The 20,711-nt window shown below is 43.0% G+C and overlaps 1 protein-coding gene across 1 annotated transcript; it reads right to left on the bottom strand.

Moving 5' to 3' along the window:
• Positions 1 to 282: 282 nt before the first annotated feature.
• TTLL2 (tubulin tyrosine ligase like 2) lies at positions 283 to 19,188 on the bottom strand. Its single transcript, XM_075864468.1, has 2 exons — positions 19,120 to 19,188; positions 283 to 2,846 (listed from the first exon to the last, which is right to left on the bottom strand). The coding sequence occupies exon 2, from the start codon at positions 2,812 to 2,814 to the stop codon at positions 1,093 to 1,095; it is 1,722 nt and encodes a 573-aa protein (XP_075720583.1). The 5' UTR covers positions 2,815 to 2,846; positions 19,120 to 19,188; the 3' UTR covers positions 283 to 1,092.
• Between the last annotated feature and the right edge of the window lie 1,523 nt (positions 19,189 to 20,711).

Here is a 20,711-nt window from a genome sequence, read left to right as displayed (position 1 = left end):
AGAAGTCTGAGGCTATTTTCACAGATAGTAGATTATGTACGTATTTCGGATTCCGCACTGAAAATCGACAATTAAAGAACAGTGCAGTTCTTTTGTATCTCCGCCTGGGGCACCAGATCAACTTGTACTGCCACAGCTAAGGGAAAATGCACTGTGCACAGAGGTACTCAAACACTGGATTCCATAATTGGAACTTAGAAAAAAATCCAGAACTCTCTTCTCTCCTTAAAATGACTTCTTTATTGATCCACGTTGAAATACAATCTCCGCACAGTTCCGTCAAGGAGCGGACATACCATATGTGCAACCTGTGCAGTTAGAGAGGAGTCCAGTAGGTAAGGGAACTTTCTTTCTCCTTAAATATAGCTTCCTACTGTATACTACATTGCATGTAAGGGACTGAGCTATTGAACTTCATTCCTTGGGATTTGTAATTGAAAAATAAGGGAGTGCTCTATGCCGATTTATCTAAGAGCAAGCGGCCCATATAATGTTCTTGCACAGGACTCCTTCTGTCTGTGTCGACCACTGATTCCGTCATATCCACAATGAAAACGACTTACTCTATTATTTTTATATATTCATATATGTATAGTGTATAGGGGCAGCATTGCCGTGTAAGTAAACAACATGCTGTTCACCAACTCATTATGAAAGGCCTTTAACTTTTTTATAGTAACAACGGAAAATAAAATCATTGTAGAATTAAGGCCGAAACAAAATAATCCATTTAATGAAAAAATGTGCCCTCATTAAGCTGGCAATACCAAGACTAAAGTACATCTAAATCCCCTGTAAAACATTATTTATATTTCTCCTCACTCACATAATGATGGTCAGAAGGGCTTTTGATCACTGAGACATAAAAGTAATTCAGTCCAGTGGTTATAATGTCATGAATTTGCAGGGGGTATGCTACACTTATTCCTTCATGGAAATTTATCTAGCAAATTCCTCACGCTAACACAACTGAAACTCAATTGACTGTGGAATTGCTTGAATTAATTATTTTCAATATATGGGCCTATGAGCTTCGAGCGATGCCTCTCTCTTATAGAAAATGTGTTGGTAAACAAAAATGTGTCACAAAATTCAGGCCACCTTAATGTTTGTTGAAATTTTTTGCATTACTTTAAACATTTCTTGAATTATGATTTTGATATCTGCTCCGTTTTTTGATGCAAGAAATGAAGTTTGGTTGAAGGGGAAGATGAGGAGAAAATCTCCTACATGAGCAGGTGGCATTTTGTCTGTATCTGAAATATAATATAAAGGAAAACGAGGATAGTCAGTGGATCTCCAATGTGCAGTCTTCACCACATTGTTTCCACCTGCCTTGGCTCTTGAAGTGCTCAAAACTAATGAAGCACCTAATCTTTTAGGCATATTAATCTTTTCTCGTAGTCTGGAAGTCAATGTCTTTCGAGGACACAATGTTGTCTTCCCACTTGCCACAACTTCTCTGTTCACAATAACTTCATTTGATCCTAGTAAAGCGTTTTCCATCAAATTGCAATTACAACATATCCCGTTTAGATCCTTTTGGACTAATGTTTCTTCGCTATCGTTGTGTAGTCTATAATTTTGACAATAAGCACTTCTAGGACCCTCAAGTTGATCATAGTTTTCTTTTAAGTTACTTTTTTTCACTGAATTGCTTTTTTTTAAGTCAGCAGAATGCTGCGTAATGCTATGATATCCATGTGATATTCGCTTGGTAGTCGGTTGTAAAAAATTTGACATGGTACTGGTTTGTGTGCTGTTGTCTCTTTGCAAATGGGAGGATTTGTAGTTGAGTAGATCAATAATGTCATTGATCAGACTTTTTTTCACAGTTACATCATTCGGGCAGTCTAAAGACAATGCAGGGCTATAATTCACCTCTAAAAGCCATGGCTTCAATGTATCATCAATGAGAATATCAAAACCAAAAAGCTCAAAGCAGTTAGGATACTGGGGTATGGATGGAGCAATGGATAATATGGTCATGGTCACTATATTATATATTCTCTGCCACAGTAACACTTCATCAACCTCTAAACTGCGAAGATAGGATCGAAACTGACCAAGTGTCCATTTGCACCCACTTCCAACTCTCTCCTTTTCTGCTGAGTATGACGTGCTGTATTTGTTAATACTGGTGTTAGTTAGATGAGCAAATATATTATCAAGTGAACTGAGATTGAACTTCTCTGTTGCAAATCTGACTAGTCCTTCTTGGTAGATGTATATAGTCAGTGGACAGAAACATGTTACACACACGTAAATACGTAGATCAAATTTATAGCCAGATATTAGTAAAGGATTTGTGATGTATTTCTGCACAATGACAGTGCAGTCATAAGCCAAGTCCTTGATGTCTTGAAAAATAAATATTCCCCTGCCTCTTGACATGTCAGTTGGCTTACAGATCCAATAACTCGACTTCTTCTCATGTCTTTCTTTGGTATATTCAGCTAAGAACTTTGTGTAGTCATTTGGTAAAATAAATACAACAGGGCTAAACTCAAAGTAGGTTGATCCATATATTCCTTTCATGCGTTTTAAATGTCTGGCCAAACAGTCTTTCTTCGTCATCTGTGCTGTCCTGGGATGATGATTAAGCCGTTGCCATGGCTTTATGTTATCATGGTCGGATGTTTGGAATGCTGAAGTTCTCCAGTACAGGTTCCACTCTGTTTCACTTTGTTTCACTTCGTCAAATTCCTCCCATCCACGTTCCAGTAAGACTTCCCGTACAACTCGTGGAGCGCTGACATGAAGACGAAAAACTAGAGCCTGCAATGTGTTGTCTTCATCATCCCCCTCTGCCATAGTGACATTTAAACTTCACCATTAACTGTTATCTGCAAAAGAGTAACAAATGAAACAGTAAAATCATGAACAAAAAAAAAACGGAGCAGTTAACCATATTGACCATGGCTAATACATTCCCATCTTCTGTTTTTTTCAATGCAGGTTAGAAAATGAAAGACTTGATCTGATTGGTTGCATTAGCCCATGTACAGTATCTTTTATTGTGCCTCGTCATTGTGAACAGAATATTGTGAATGTTAAAGCTAGCATTGCATTGAAACAAAAAGTATAATATATTCTGTAGCATTGAAGGGAGTATCCTCTTTTCCAAACCAATGTTCACGTGGCTGGTCCCTCCAGGTCCCTCTGATTCCCCTTATAAGATGGTAAGCCTATCCATGGTGTTTATTTGGGAGTCATGAGAGAAAGTTGTCAGCTGAACAACTTTAGCCAACTCTTACCCTCAAAGTTTTACTTGAGTGGGCTATTTCAGGAATCTACTGATGCCCTATGCTATAGTAAATTAGCCGCATGACATTCAAGAACCCTGTTCATGATGAGTCTGCCCAGGAAATGCTGGATTATGCACTATGTCAGTCAGCTCATGACAGTGTTACATAGTTGTCATGTCCCGGCTCTGCCCAAATTTCCAAAATGTTGGATTCAGGGTAAATAACAATATTGGCGTGCCAGAAATGTGTAAAGTTATTTACACTATTTAAAGGGGTTATCCGACTTGTTAATATTGTTTTGGAACAGCTGCAAATGTTCTACAGAAAGAAGAAAGGATCAGTACTCATCTATTCTTTTCCACGCCGATTGCTGAACTGTCAGCGATGGGTGCCATGATGCCAGGAATACAACACGTCGCCGCTGAGGCCTTTTTTCTATGTTTTAGGATATTCCAAAAGAATGTTACCAAGTCGGATAACCTTGACTGAGATAAAATAGTGAAGAGTACTAGCAATGTAAGGGCCATTGCACAAGGGGCTCTGAGTTGTACTGGGCTGTAAGATGGTACCCATGCAATGTCTCAGACATCGTATAAATCAGAGACCCAAAAAATTGTGTCGCGCTCCATCGAACCCTTTAACAGTGTTTTTTCCTTCCAGGGACTATTGGACTATGGGACTATTGTATTGGATTCTTTGAAATAGCCTTGTGAGGACCACTGGGGAAGCTAGGTCCTTTATGGCGATACGCATGGAGCAGTTTTTTGTTTTTTTTGTGAGCCCTCCCTACTGGACTTCTACCGATTTCAGACCGAAATTTCGGTTGGGTAGGTACTTCATTGTAGTAGATGTCACATTGTTGTATTGGCTATTCATATTTCTGTGGAACATCTATATCGATCATATATAGTCTGTTTAGTCCGGCAGGTCGTATCTTGCTTGAGTGCTTTTTACACACCTTACAGTAAATCTTATTGTGGGTTGCTATATGTACCTTTGTATAAAATGTTTTTCATTGTCTTATGGGCTAAATAATTGTATAATTATTTGTATTGGCTGGATTTCCATTCCTGTTCTTTTTCTTTATTGTTTCATCATATGTATAAGAATAAACTTACATAGTATACATATCAGCAAATATTCCATAACTCCAACATTGCATCAATAGTATAACGTTCATGCCTATATGCATATTACACATATGTATAACATTATATTAACCCCCCATGCCAGCGTGGATGGGCCATATCCCACTGGAGGAGTGGAAAAAAACCAAAAACAAAGCATCCCTATTACTTAATACATGTTCACAAACTGAACTAATCCCTTCAAGGGGTCCACGGATCACCTGCAGTTCTCGTTTTATTACTTTCCACTTTATAACACACCGTTGCCATATTCATTAATTTCTTTCATGGGGTCTTAAATGATTTCCAATTTGAGGCAATTACTCTTCAAGCAAACTAATTTCAGTTGTAACTCTCCCTCCAGTCCCGTATCAGTACCCAACATACTATTTTCAATATTTAATGAAAACGGGATCCCAAAAGCTGCTCCCAAAACCTGACCCACTTGTTCCCAGTATCTTATTAATCTTGGATATCGCCGGAACATATGTATCATATTCGCTCTAATTCTAAGGCACCTCGGACATTTATAAGGTTCCCCCTTGGAAAATGTACTCATAATCTTTGGGGTATAGTACAACATATGTATTGTATACCATTGAGAAATTCTATGTGTCGGATTTCTGAATACCAAAGGGGCCAAACGCAAGGCTCTCACACATTGCTCTTCCTCCAAATCACCCAAATCCTTCTTTCACTTAATAAAACTGGGCTCCAGATACTCATCAGCTCTAATCGTATTTAACATGCCATATGTTCTTGATATAAATCCCTTTCTAATTTCTGCCAAAGTAACATAATTAAAAAAGGGAGAAAACTCTCTCCTAAATTCCACCAATCCCAACTGCACACTAACAGCGTGATTCAACTGCATATAATAAAAAATAAATCTAGATTCAATGTGAAACTCTTGCTGCACCTCAGCAAAGGTTTTAATTCTATTACCACTCAATACTTGTGAGATATAATATATTCTGTTTTCACCAAAACTCCTTATTCTCTAAAATGTTTAATTCATCCCAATTATTACTCCAAATTGGTGTAAAACCAAAATATCCTCTAATATTACACATATCTTTTACCTTCTCCCATATTTTCTGTACCATTACCCCCATGATCAATTTACTATCAACATTTTTAGTAAATACCCTTGCTTCAAGAACTGAAAAAATATCATACGATTTGTGACATAACATGTGATGCTTCTTCAGTGAACTCTTTAACAATCCTACATTACTTCCCCTCAATTCTTGCAGTTGAGACATATAATATAATATAATCTAAAGTCTGGTAATCCCAGTCCCCCTTGATTGTTCGGCAATTTTAGCAACTGTAATTTCGCTCTTGCTTGCTTCCCCTTCCATACAAGTTCTCTTATTATCCTATCTAAGGTTATAAACACTTTATCATAAATCCAAACAGGGGAAATCTGCAAATAATACAGTATTTGTGGAAGCCAGATCATCTTTATCAATGAGATTTTGGCCGCCATTGAAATGGGCAGTTTACTCCATATCTTGTCCTTATTTCTCATTATTTTTAACAGAGGGATCAAGTTTAATATCTCAAACTCCTCTACTCGCCACAATATCTCTATACCCAGATATTTAAATGCGGTAAAGCAAGGCATGGGGAGATTTGCTAATGTATCTGAAGTAGCATCCAAAGAAAGAAAAGCAGATTTCTCCCAATTCATCCTTACTCCTGATTACTGCCCAAATTCTTTTATAATCTTAATCACTTTATTCAGCAAGTCCTTTGCCTCACCCAACATTAACAAAATATCATCAGTATATAAGCAAATTTTTTCCTTTACAGACCCATACATTATACCCTTAATGTCAGATCTAATTCTTATAACATGAGCCATTGGCTTCATTACCAGGGCAAGAAAAAAGGATGAGATAGGACGTCCCATTCTTGTCCCTCTATGTAGATTGAATCTCTCAGATTGCCAACCAATTTATCCCCATCCTTGCCCCAGCCCGCTCATACAACACCCTAATCCATGAACGAAAATTCAGACCAAAACCAAACTTAATTAAGACGGTCGAGATGGAGGTCCACTCGACCCGGTCAAAGGCTTTAACCACATCAAGCGAAACCACAGCCAGACCGCCCCCTTCTTCTGGCTGACACGAAAAATTCCAATATAATCTACGCAAATTCCAAGAGGTGGTCCTACCGGGCAAAAAGCCTGTCTGATCGGGGTAAATCAATGAACCATAAACCCCAGCCAATCTATCAGCCAATACACTAGGAATCAACTTATAATCGGCATTGAGAAGTGATATGGGCCTATAAGAACCCATATCCAAAGGATCTTTATTTGTCTTAAGAATCCAGATTATCAATGCCTCCTTCATACTATCTGGTAATTCACCCCGATCAAACATAATTTGCCCTACCTTTTTGCTGATATCCATTATTTCCATTATATTTGATAATAATTATATACAAGTTTGTTTCATATCTCGTTCTTTTAGCGCAGTGACAATGCATCTGGCAGAAACAATTCTTGTTTGATTTCTATAAACAAATAGTCTACTCCTAGCAATGAATGTGCATTTCTCTATTATAAGACCTGTGTGTTGACTTACCAGTATAAATTATGTTATGTAAATAGTTTGGGGCCATAACTAGAAAACGCATAAACCTTAATAAGGAACTTCCTTCGATACACTCAAGTGCGGTGACTTTTGCCTTTACAAATGTCACTGGAATTTAAAAAGGAGTTTCTCGCCTAGTCATGTCTACTTACGTCAGAGCAGAGTGACCTCCATTGTCTCTTAAACTGAAAAGGTCACTGCGTTCTTGGAAACCTGGGTTATTAATGTAAAGACTGAAATGGAGTGCAAAGATATTGTCACTAGCTCCAATGAAGTTACATTATTCCTTTAAAATAGGATGAACATATTTATGTGACTGGAATTTTTTCCCAACAGCATAACATTTTATGTGACTGTTGTGGCATTCAGACCAGGCTGCCATATGGTAAGCACAAGTGGAGAATAACAGTGATATAGGAATAGAGATTGCATAAAATGCAATTGCAACCAAGTCCTATTCCCAAGGAATGTGAAAGGAAAAAAAGGAAGAGAAGAGGAAAACGGCGCTCCTCTAAGGTAATACTGTTTTGAAGGTATATAGATAACCGTGCATAGTGAGCTGGTTTACTCACCTAGTTCTGTTGTGCAAGTATAGGCACAACGCTACTGCTTTGACACTTCGGTAAAGTTTGTGTGGGACTTAATCACAACAACGTGATCTCGCGAGATCACGCTGTGAATGACAGCACAGCATGATCTCGCGAGATCACGCTGTGCTGTGTCAGCAAGTCCCACAAAAACTTTACCGAAGTGTCGGGAGTGTGAATAGACATGGCTGGAGGCACTGGAGGCACTGTCTGTTCACTCTCAAGACACTTCAGTAAAGTTAATGTGGGTGTATGTGGCAGCACAGTGTGATCTCACGAGATCACGCTGTGCTGAGTACAAATGGACATAAATGGAGAGAAGTGTATGACGCTGATTGGTCAGCGTCATACACTTCTCTTTACAACGCCCACTTGGTCAAAAGGTAAAAAACGCCCAGTCGTCTATTAAGAAACTAATTAGCATAAATCTAAAATTGCTCATAACTTGCTCAAAAATTATAGTTTTTCAAAATAAAAACCACTGTTGTTATCTACATTACAGCGTCGATCAGATTATGTAGGAGATAGGGCACTTATAATCTGGTGACAGAGCCACTTTAACCACTGTATTAATAATAGGTAGACTTTACAATGCATATATGTCATCAGGTGCAATAGACTTGCACCCTAAAATCGGCACTGGTTGAACATGGCATTGTCCCCACATAGCATGTATTTTAAACTTATTAAAGAAATTATAGGTTTTTCTGAGATAAAATAATGAAGGGTACTAGCACTTTAAGGGTATGTTCACACGGCCTATTTTCGGCCATTTTTCCGGCCGGAAACGGCCGAAAAATGGCTGAAAAATCGGAAGCAGAACGCCTCCAAACATATGTTCCAATGGAGCGTTTTTCGCGGCATTTTTTACGTGTAAAAAAAACGCCCGTGAAAAAAGAAGTGCAGGTAACTTCTTGGGACGTTTTTGGAGCCATTTTTCATTGACTCTACCGAAAAAAGCTCCAAAAACGGCCATAAAAAACGCCACGAAAAACGCTGCGAAAATCGTGAGTGGCTTAAAAAACGTCTGAAAATCAGGAGCTGTTTTCCCTTGAAAACAGCTCCGTGTTTTGATCACTGCGTGTGAACATACCCTAAGGGCCATTGCATAGGGGCTCCGAGTTGTATAAGGCTGTAATATGGTACCTATGGCACTGCTGTCAGACATCATAATATTATAATATTATACAAAAATAACTTAGGTTTGAATGGACACTAACTTTTTAAACATTTTACGCTAATCCAATACTATATCTGATATATATCGACTTTGTAACTTACTGTTAAAATGTTTTTTTTAACCATGTAAATTATGTGTGAAATTACTGCCATTAGGTGTCTCTCTTACTGTATTCTGCTGTCCACCATCTGTTTTCAAGCAAAAATTCGTCCCAAGTTACAGAGCAGAATTGATGGACTGCAGAAAGTGGGGGTTTGTCTCTTCACTGCCTGCCAATAGATGTCTATGGAGAGAGGAGGGAGGAGCAAGAGGACGGAGCAAAGAGAGACACAGACGCTGCCATAGAAGTGTATGGATGGGGGAGCAGCAGGAGGAAACAGGAATGGAGAGAGGAGACGCAGACACGCTGTCTGCACAAGTCTTTGGAGAGGGGAGCAGGAGCAGAGTGAGAAAAAAACACACAGACGTGCTGCAGTTTCCTTTTCTGAGATATATCTCACCCCAGAGCTGAATTCTCAGTCACACAACTCAGTACTGATGTATAATCTCCTCCATGTTGGTGCTGCTTTTTATATATGTGATAGAGATAGTAGAGCAGGCTTCTCCTTTTCAATATGTGCACTGTATGGAAGACATGAGAGCAGTTAGGCTCTGTCCACTAGCTCAGAAAAAACTGAGAATTAGAGATAGAGCCTGTAGAGGGGAAAACGGCTAAACAAGGCAGAATACAAATAAAATATGCAGAATATCAAATAAGGCCATCAATAGTGTTATTCCTCATGTACACAATATGACAGCTTATTCTGAAAAGTTATGTGAAAAAAGTATGCTTTAATTAACTTTAAAGTTAGTCTAATGCTGTCACTTAAAACTAAGATCCAAAAGAGAAAATAATGGCGGATCGAGATAGATGTCCCTTTTAGCCCACCCATGCTGATGACACCATATGTAAAGTCCAACAAGGCCTTTTGTTGGGGTCTTTCCGACCACATTTCTATTATGAACAAATTTTTCATTTTGAAAAGATCAGTATTGACTATATGTATTGTATGGGGGCTAATGCACTCATATTTATCCAGCCTCATAATGCTGCAATTATCATAGATTGTAAACCTTAGCTCATAATATGTCGTTGCCTTTCAATTGAACTGTTTTTTCAGCTTACATGGAAGAGCAGACACAGGCAATCTCCCCGTGCCATAAATGATACCTGTATTATGTCAATGGGGACAAAAGAAGACCATCAAACTGTGAGGAAGCCTATAGGCCATCATAACAGCCACTCTCATTTCTCCATTGACAGAACAGAGTTATCATAAATGGCACCTATATCAGAGGCGTAGCTAGGTACCGAGGGCAAAGATTCAGTTTGGCGCCCACCCGAACCTCTTTCCTGACATCTCCTTCCCCCTCGCCATGTTTGTTTTCTCTATAAATCAATGAGGTGTCATTTGTTTTCCTCATTTTTTTTTGTGTAACTCGAGCATAAAACCATTTGTACATTTTACAAGCAATATAGTTCTATGTACAACACCAGAACCAAGCTCAATACATATATACAGCACCACAACCAAGCTCTGTACATATATACAGCCTCAGAACCAAGCTCAGTGTAAAGGATCTGCCAGACACAGCTTCTGTGTCGACGCCCGTGGGTAATCAGTCTGCACCTGCTCCTAAGTCTGAGAGAGTGACACGATCTTCTACCAGTCAGGCTGGGAGGCTGAGGAGTGGGAGAGCCTATCACAGCCTGGCAAGACGGAGCTAGCTCCCGCCCTCTGTCTATTTATACCTGCATTTCCTGCTCCTCCAGTGCCTGTGATTCTTTCCTGTTTCCTGGCTCTGCTGCTCCTGCTATGATTATTGACCTTGCTTCATTTTGACCCTGGCTTTACTGACTACGCTCCTGCTCTGCGATTTGTACCTCGTACACTCCTGGTTTGACTCGACTCGTTCACTACTCTTGTTGCTCACTGTGTTGCCGTGGGCAACTGCCCGATTTCCCTTAGCTTCTGTGTACCCTTGTCTGTTTGTCTGTCATGCACTTATTGAGCGTAGGGACCGTCGCCCAGTTGTACGCCGTCGCCTAGGACGGGCCGTTGCAAGTAGGCAGGGACTGAGTGGCGGGTAGATTAGGACTCACCTGTCTGTCTCCCTACCCCGACATTACATAATCACAGGCCCATATACCTTTTATACCCTGGTCCCTGACATTACTATGGACCCCCTTGAGGCCCTGGCTCAGCAAATGCAGGGCCTCTCCCTACAGGTACAAGCCCTGGCTCAGAAGGGCAACCAGCATGATGCTACCCTGGTAGTGCCCCCCACCTCACCTCTTGAACCCCACCTCAAGTTGCCTGACCGGTTCTCAGGGGACCGGAAGACTTTTTTCTCCTTTCGGGAGAGTTGTAGGCTCTATTTCCGTTTAAAGCCTCACTCCTCAGGTTCTGAGAGCCAGCGAGTGGGTATAATTATGTCCCGGCTCCAGGACGGGCCCCAAGAATGGTCCTTCTCCTTGGCTCCTGACGCCCCTGAACTTTCCTTTGTTGATCTTTTCTTTTCTGCTCTCGGGCTCATGTATGACGAGACTGATAAGACTGCCTTTGCCGAGAGTCAGCTGGTGACCTTACGTCAGGGTAAGAGACCCGTTGAGGAGTACTGTTCTGACTTTAGGAAGTGGTGTGTAGCTTCTCGGTGGAATGACTCTGCCTTGAGGTGCCAGTTTAGATTGGGTCTGTCGAACGCCCTGAAAGACCTGTTAGTTAGCTATCCCTCTTCTGACTCCCTAGATCAGGTTATGGCTTTAGCGGTACGTCTTGACCGACGTCTCAAGGAACGACGACTGGAACGTTTCTGTGCCCTCTGACCCCCCCATGATTGCCCCCGAGGTTCCGTTGCTTCATTCTTCCACGGAAAACTCGGATGAACCTATGCAACTCGGGGCCTCCGTGTCTCCCCAACAACGTAGAGAGTTCCGCAGGAAGAATGGTCTCTGCTTCTACTGTGGGGATGACAAGCATCAAGTGAACAACTGTCCTAGGCGTAAGAATAAGCAGCCGGAAGAACTTCTGCGCCTAAGTGACCATCGGGGAGGTCATTTGGGCGCACAGGTATTTACCATATATATTAAAACCTAATAAGATCTTGCTTCCCTTTCAGGTCTCTTTTGAGGGTAGGTCTGCCACCTGCAGTGCCTTCGTGGATTCAGGGTCTTCTGCTAATATTATGTCTGTGGAATTTGCTATGTCTCTAGCTATGCCATTGATTGACTTGCCTAAACCTGTCCCGGTAGTGGGTATCGACACCACTCCTCTTGCTAATGGTTATTTTACACAGCATACCCCTGTTTTTGAACTCCTTGTTGGCTCCATGCATTTGGAGCAGTTCTCTGTACTGGTGATGCAGGGATTATCGTCCGATTTGGTTTTAGGCCTTCCCTGGTTGCAGATGCATAATCCCACGTTTAACTGGAATACTGGGGATCTTACCAAATGGAGTAATGAATGCATGATGTCATGTTTTTCTGTTAATTTTATCTCTCTCCCAGAGGAGGTGAACACTCTACCTGAGTTTATTCAGGACTTCGCTGATGTTTTTTCTAAAAAGGCCTCCGAAGTGTTACCTCCTCATAGAGAATTCGATTGCGCAATCAATTTGGTACCAGGAGCTAAGCTCCCTAAGGGTAGGATATTTAATCTCTCTTGTCCCGAACGTGAAGCCATGAGAGAGTATATCCAGTAATGCCTGGCCAAGGGTTACATTCGCCCCTCTACTTCTCCGGTAGGTGCTGGCTTCTTCTTCGAAGGGAAGAAGGATGGTGGTCTTAGGCCGTGCATTGACTGCCGAAACTTGAATAAGGTCACTGTAAGGAACCAGTATCCCCTTCCTTTGATTCCTGATCTCTTCAATCAGGTTCAGGGGGCCCAATGGTTCTCTAAGTTTGATCTACGGGGGGCTTATAGCCTTATCCGCATCAAAGAGGGGGATGAGTGGAAGACTGCGTTTAACACGCCCGAAGGCCATTTTGAATACCTCGTCATGCCCTTTGGGTTGTGTAATGCTCCCGCGGTCTTCCAGAATTTCATAAATGAGATTTTGAGAGACTACCTGGGGGGATTTCTTGTAGTGTACCTTGATGACATACTTGTTTTTTCCAAGGACTGGTCCTCCCACATTGAGCATGTCAGGAAGATGCTCCAGGCCCTTCGGGAAAACTGTTTGCTAAAACCGAAAAATGTGTGTTTGGGGTGCAGGAGATACCATTTTTGGGTCAAATCCTCACTCCTCATGAATTCCGCATGGACCCTGCCAAGGTTCAGGCTGTGGCTGAATGGGTCCAACCTGCCTCCCTGAAGGCGTTACAGTGCTTCCTGGGGTTTGCTAATTATTACAGGAGATTTATTGCTAACTTCTCGGTCATCGCTAAGCCTCTTACGGATCTTACTCGCAAAGGTGCTGACCTCCTCCACTGGCCTCCAGAGGCGGTCCAGGCTTTTGAGGTCCTTAATAAGTGCTTTATCTCGGCCCCTGTGCTGATTCAGCCTAACCAAATGGAGCCATTCATCGTGGAGGTTGACGCCTCCGAGGTGGGAGTGGGTGCTGTCTTGTCCCAGGGTACCAGGTCCCTCACCCATCTCCGTCCCTGTGCCTACTTCTCCAGGAAGTCCTCGCCCACTGAGCGTAACTATGATATTGGCAACCGCGAACTCTTAGCCATTAAATTGGCATTTGAAGAGTGGCGCCACTTCCTGGAGGGGGCTAGGCACCAGGTAACGGTCCTTACCGACCACAAGAATCTGGTTTTCCTAGAATCTGCCCGGAGGCTAAACCCGAGACAAGCTCGATGGGCGTTATTTTTTACTAGATTCAACTTTTTGGTCACCTATAGGGCTGGATCTAAAAATATTAAGGCTGATGCACTGTCGCGTAGCTTCATGGCCAGCCCTCCTTCGGAGGAAGATCCTGCTTGTGTTTTGCCTCCAGGTATAATCATTTCCTCTGTTGATTCTGACTTAGTCTCCGAAATTGCGGCTGATCAAGTTTCAGCTCCCGGGAACCTTCCTGAGAACAAGCTGTTTGTTCCCCTGCAACTCCGGCTAAGGGTACTAAGGGAAAATCATGACTCTGCTCTATCTGGCCATCCAGGCATCCTGGGTACCAAGCATCTCATTGCCAGAAACTATTGGTGGCCTGGGTTGCTTAAAGACGTTAAGGCCTACGTCGTCGCTTGTGAAATTTGTGCTAGGTCCAAGACTCCCAGGTCCCGACCAGCGGGCTTACTATGTTCTTTGCCCATTCCCCAGAGACCTTGGACCCATATTTCCATGGATTTTATCACCGATTTGCCTCCATCTCAAGGCAAGTTGGTGGTGTGGGTTGTAGTAGACCGTTTCAGTAAGATGTGCCACTTTGTGCCCCTCAAGAAACTACCCAATGCTAAGACGTTAGCTACCTTGTTTGTCAAACACATCCTGCGTCTCCATGGGGTTCCTGTCAATATTGTTTCTGACAGAGGGGTACAATTTGTTTCATTGTTTTGGAGAGCCTTCTGTAAAAACTTGGAGATTGATCTGTCCTTCTCCTCGGCCTTCCATCCTGAAACTAATGGCCAAACTGAGAGGACTAATCAGTCTCTAGAACAATATTTAAGGTGTTTTATCTCTGACTGTCAATATGATTGGGTCTCCTTCATTCCCCTCGCCGAATTTTCCCTTAATAACCGGGTCAGTAACTCGTCAGGGTCTCCCCCTTTTTCTGTAATTTTGGGTTTAATCCACGGTTCTCCTCCGTTTCACCTGGTAGTTCCAACAATCCCGTGGTAGATGTCGTTCATCAGGAACTGTGCACAGTCTTGGCCCAGGTTCAGAAGAACCTAGAGGCGTCCCAGAGCATACAAAAGACTCAGGCAGATAGAAGACATATAGGGCCGTACAAGGTCATTGAAGTCCTTAACCCTGTCTCCTTCCGACTGGAGTTACCCCCGTCTTTTCGAGTACACGATGTGTTTCATGCCTCCCTCCTTAAACGCTGCTCCCCGTCCTTGGCTCCCTCGAGGAGACCTCCGGTCCCTGTTCTCACCCCTGAAGAGGTAGAATTCGAGGTGGCCAAGATTGTGGACAGCAGGATGGTCCAAGGCTCCCTCCAGTACCTGGTCCATTGGAGAGGATACGGGCCTGAGGAGAGGACTTGGGTACCCGCCCGGGATGTTCACGCTGGGGTATTGCTCAGGAGGTTCCATCTTCGCTTCCCCAATAAGCCAGGTCCACCTAGAAAGGGTCCAGTGGCCCCTCTTAATAGGGGGGGTACTGTAAAGGATCTGCCAGACACAGCTTCTGTGTCGACGCCCGTGGGTAATCAGTCTGCACCTGCTCCTAAATCTGAGAGAGTGACACGATCTTCTACCAGTCAGGCTGGGAGGCTGAGGAGTGGGAGAGCCTATCACAGCCTGGCCAGACGGAGCTAGCTCCCGCCCTCTGTCTATTTATAACTGCATTTCCTGCTCCTCCAGTGCCTGTGATTCTTTCCTGTTTCCTGGCTCTGCTGCTCCTGCTATGATTATTGACCTTGCTTCATTTTGACCCTGGCTTTACTGACTACGCTCCTGCTCTGCGATTTGTACCTCGTACACTCCTGGTTTGACTCGGCCCGTTCACTACTCTTGTTGCTCACTGTGTTGCCGTGGGCAACTGCCCCATTTCCCTTAGCTTCTGTGTACCCTTGTCTGTCATGCCCTTATTGAGCGTAGGGACCGTCGTCCAGTTGTACGCCGTTGCCTAGGACGGGCCGTTGCAAGTAGGCAGGGACTGAGTGGCGGGTAGATTAGGGCTCACCTGTCTGTGTCCCTACCCCGACATTACACTCAGAACATATATACAACACCAGAACCAAGCTCAGTACATAAATACAGAACCAGAACCAAGCTCAATATGTATACAGCACTAGAACCAAGCTCATACACATATACAGCACCAGAACCAAGCTCTCTCTCTCTGTCTATATATATATATATATATATACAGTACCAGAACCAAGCTCAGTACATAAATACAGCACCAGAACTAAGCTCAGTACATAAATACAACATCAGCACAAATACAGCTCAATTTAGTGCAAACCCTGCCGAACAGGTTTGCGCTAAATTGTATACAGCTCCCAGCATGGCCCGAACAATGGTAAGGATATGTTGCGAGATGCAGTTTCACAAAAAAAAATCATACCACCCATCATCTCGCTGCAGATCATACAGTGACTACAGTACAGATTAGAGGCAGAATAAACATTTAGATTAAGTGACTCACAGGTGACGTCAGATTCTAGTTGTCTTTTTCTCTTTTCTCCTCTATCCGCTCCAGACCTCTATGACGACTTCTCCCGGCCACAGCCAATTTCTGCAGTTTGCCGCTCAGATGTCTTCAGCTTCTCACTTTTCAAATATTTGTGCACCTATAAACGCAGATAAAGTTTTCATTGTGCCAGACAATGTGCCCCTAAATATAATAGCGCCATATACTGTGTCCCACACACACACACACACACACACACACACACACACACACACACACACACACCGTGTCCCCTGTAGATAGTGCCCTACATAGATCCCCTGTAGATAGTGACCCCATAGAGCCCCTGTAGATAGTGCCCCACACATAGTCACCCCTGTAGATATTGCTCCCATATAGCCCACTGTAGATAGTACCCACATATAGCCCCCCCCCCGTAGATAGTGCCCTACATATAGACCCCCTGTATATAGCACCCCACATATAGCCCACCCCTGTAGATAGTGCCCCACATATAGCCCCCCTGTATATAGTGCCCTACATATAGCTTCCCCTGTAGATAGAGTTCCACATATAGTCCACTCCTGTATATAGTGTAAAACATATAGCCCACCCCTGTAGATAGTGCTCCACATATATCTCTCCCTATAATTTGTGCTCCACATATAGCCCACCCCTGTATATAGTGCCTCACATATAGCTCCCCCTATAGTGCTCCACATATAGCCCACCCCTGTATCTAAGCCCCCCTGTAGACAGAGCTGACCCCTGTAGATAGAGCCCTCCCTGTAGATAATGCCACTCACATTTTTATTAGAATTAAAAAAAGAAATAAAAAATGAACATGCTAACCTTAATCCCATTCCCGCGCCATCATGTGGTAATGCAGAACTGCTCTCTTCTGAGCAGGTCTGCTGGGGTTGAACGGCGTTGCTTGAGTTGTTGAAAGGATCTGATTGACAGGGCAAGTCATTCTGCCCTGCCAATCAGTGCCTTTCATAGACGCGAGCGGCACGATGACGTCATCGCGCAGCCCTGTCAATCAGCGCCACTGAAAACCAGCCGCCGCCACCCCCTCCTGCACTTTAATTGTACCTGCGTCTTTCAACAATGCAAGCGGCCCCAATACTTCTTTGCGCCGCTTGCTTCGTTGAAAGGCGCTGATTGATAGGGCCAATCAGCACCTTTCATAGATGCAAGCGGCGCGATGACGTCTTCACGGCTTGTGTTCAACGATGCAAGTGGCGCAAGGAAGTAATCGCGCCACTTGCATAGTTGAAAGAGGCAGGTACAATTAAAGTGCAGGAGGGGGTGGCAGCGGCTGGTTTCAGTGGCGCCACCACGCCCTCTCAATGAGGCAGCAGGCCACCGTCATGCACTGTGCAGCCCTGGCGCCCCCCGGCCTTCCCTCTTAGTTGAACCCGGGGCCCTCCCTGCCCCCCCTAGCTACGTCCCTGCCTATATTATATCAACACTCCAGAGGAGACAAGGTGTGGGAAATTTGATTTCTCTGCCATTTGTCTGGGAGTAACTTGCCTAATACGTATACATTATGGGCAACAAATATTTTTGTGCGGTTTATGCAAATGGAAGTACCATTGAAGTACCATCGTCTTTACCTCTAGACTTGCACACACTAAGGGTCTGCTCACACGTGTCGGATATGCATATTTCAAAACAAAATTTAATTACTACATGATCCACGGCAGATATCCAAGTAATTTCTTCCTTGGATGAAATCCATGCCAAATCCGACATATGTGAATGAAGCCTAAGAATTATTAAAGAAAAAATGTCCCATCGACGATCCCCAGACGAAGGCGCTTGCCAAAATGCGCATTGGGGTAGGACGCAATTCCAGGGAATTAGAAATGACTGGTTAGTAGTGGTGATGGTGATGAATTATTGTGGGGGATTGTGATGAGTTCTTTACTAACTTTTGCACTTAGCACTTTACATGTGGCAATATATTGCAATATATTGTCCATTAAAACGGGAGTTTAATAAGAATCATGTTATTTAGTAATACTGTTATTATTCGTATGCCTACAGGCTAGCCACTAACAAATTAGCCTTTTTATTTTTCCACCTATACTACCTGTACATACTGTACTTTAGTAGTAACCTTATGATATATGTATTGACAATGGAATGTTTTGTACAGTATTGATATATGATATTCCTGGGGGGTTGATCCTATTTGTTAATCAGTGTGGATTCATTTTTATATATTGTTACATTTTTATTGAGCTTATAGACTCAGTCTTGTATTGGTTTTCATAAACCCCTTAAATGGGTTGCACAGGACAGGTCCTACAGAGCGAGAGACGCTCTCTGTAACTGCTCTCCACTCTCAGCAAAAGATGAACATCCTGAACATGAGACCCCCTCTATTAACTCAGAATTGCCTAATAGGTCATATGGAAAAAGGTTTTCTTAAAAGTTTTTTTTTTTAAAGCTGTTGTTCCACTGACTTTAATGCTCTATGCACTGTAAGGAGCCATAAGCACTTAATGTGCCGCCATATGGTTCCCCTGTGAGGCATCATCTTAAAGAGATATTCTCACCTAGAAGCAATGCTTCTAATACAGCGTCCGATGGAACATGCTGCAACTTTTTTTTTTTGCCATCAGCATGCCTTTGTATTAAATCATAAGCAGTGCGGAACAGTAACGCCTCATAGACTGATATGGGTGTCGTAATACTGCTCTATACAATTAGATGTTGTTCAGAGCCATAATACATCCATGTGCACAAGACCTAAATTGGCTGTGAACCTTGTAGTTCTTCACTATGGTGTCAGACTCTCCATAGACTTCAATGGATCTATCATGCATATATGTTGTGTGTCTATATCATTATGACCAACTTAACAAAGGAAAAATATTGCACATTAATTGTAACTAGCAAAGAAACAAAAACATGGAAATTGTAGTTAAAATGACAATACTAATATATTTATAAAACATAGGATGCCCTTAAAAAAATACAAAGCCTTATTATGGCTATTAGGCAAAATTTCAACATAGTTCTATTATCAAGATCTATGACTGCATACAAGAAGATAAGCAGATTGGGCAATCACCTTAACTATTCTTCTTAATCTTTGGCCTTGCGTCTTGGTTCCTGTCCCTCCTCGTGGCACTAAGTGATCAGCTCTTTGGAAGTAGCAGCTCTTTAAATTCTCCCTGACAGCCTGCACAGTGCCGCCCTCCTGCGCTACTCCAGAAAGGTTGCTATGAGACAGAGGTTCGGTCACCACAAGTGACAAAGGTCCTTTCAAGTGAAAGGAAATGCTTAGAAGCTAAGACATTATGATCATATGACTAATGATTGCATGGTGGCGGCATCTCATGGACTCTGCAGTGCTCCTCTGACTTTTTCTTATTATTTTGATTTATCAATTTAGTTGACAAAGGATTAAAATTGCTGACGCTTTGTATTATATATGCAGTTACAATGCGGTCACGAAGCTGAGATATTGGCAGCCACAGCTATATGTAGGGGCTGTGTTTGCTGACACATGCATGTCCATACGGTGGCTTCTGTCGAAGCATTGTTATGTAGTGTGTCCATAGAGGCTGCTGTATGTCACAGTCCCTGAGATTTCAGTACAAGAGCAAAGTAGTAACTGCATATGCATAAGGCTGGATTCACTGGTAGCGTAACACGGATTTCATTGCGGAAAATCTGCAGCGTATTACACGCTGTGTAAAAAAAACACAGAAAAACCATTCAGAAATTGATCTGCTGTGCGGTCTTTTAATCCGCGGCATGTCAATTTATTCTGCGGAATCGCTGGTTTTCTGTTGTGTGTTTTCTCAATTGCATTCAATGGGGAGGTAAAACCTAAACACATAGCAGATATTGGGGTTTTTTTTTGTGGCAGAAAAGCAGCGATTTCGCAGCAAAAATTGCAACTCGGAAAAAATATGTATATATTTACCCACAACTCTCTGCTTTTGTGTCCAGCCCAGGCTCCAGGGATGACGTTTCATCCTGTCATGATGGGTGTGTAGACCCACTGGGCCGTACCGCCGTAGCGGGATAGCAGCTGGCAAAACAGAATACCAAGGCAAAGTCAATAGTTCGAATAAAGGTACCTGTGGCAATACCGACAGTAGTGATGGCAGGCTTGGATGGGACCTTGGCAGCAGGCAGACACCAGGCACGGTGAAATACAGCAAGCGTAGTGTACGACACAACACGACTCCAACTCTCTACGGCACAGGAGCAAGGTAGCACGGGATACAGGATACAGGTAGCAGGAACGGGAACACTGGGAACTGGAAAACACTAAGGGACCATTTGCAAAGACTAACACGGGTAAACACAACAACACTCAGGCAGTGAAGGAAGGGGCAGGGCCCTTCTTATAGTCCAAGGTGATCATGGGAGCAATCAGTCAATCTAAAACATGTGTGTGATCTGGCCCATTAAGGCCGGGAATTAGTTAGAGTGCGCACCCTAGTGGTCACTGTAGAACAGGATGGCCGCATGTGCTGGCATCTCTGGGAGGAAGATGTCTGCAGGATGATAGAAGTCTGCGACCGCGGTTACACATCCCATGTGAGTGCTGCAGCCAATCACAGGCTGCAGTGGTCACATCGGATGAAACGTCATCCCAGGAAGCCGGGCTGCAGGATGGCAGAGGGATGCGTCGTGATGCCTATGGGT

This window comes from Rhinoderma darwinii, chromosome 4 (genome assembly GCF_050947455.1).
Source record: "Rhinoderma darwinii isolate aRhiDar2 chromosome 4, aRhiDar2.hap1, whole genome shotgun sequence".
Taxonomy (NCBI): Eukaryota; Metazoa; Chordata; class Amphibia; order Anura; family Rhinodermatidae; genus Rhinoderma; species Rhinoderma darwinii.
The sequence above is the reverse complement of the archived record's forward strand: the minus strand, read 5'-3'. Positions and strand labels throughout refer to the sequence as shown.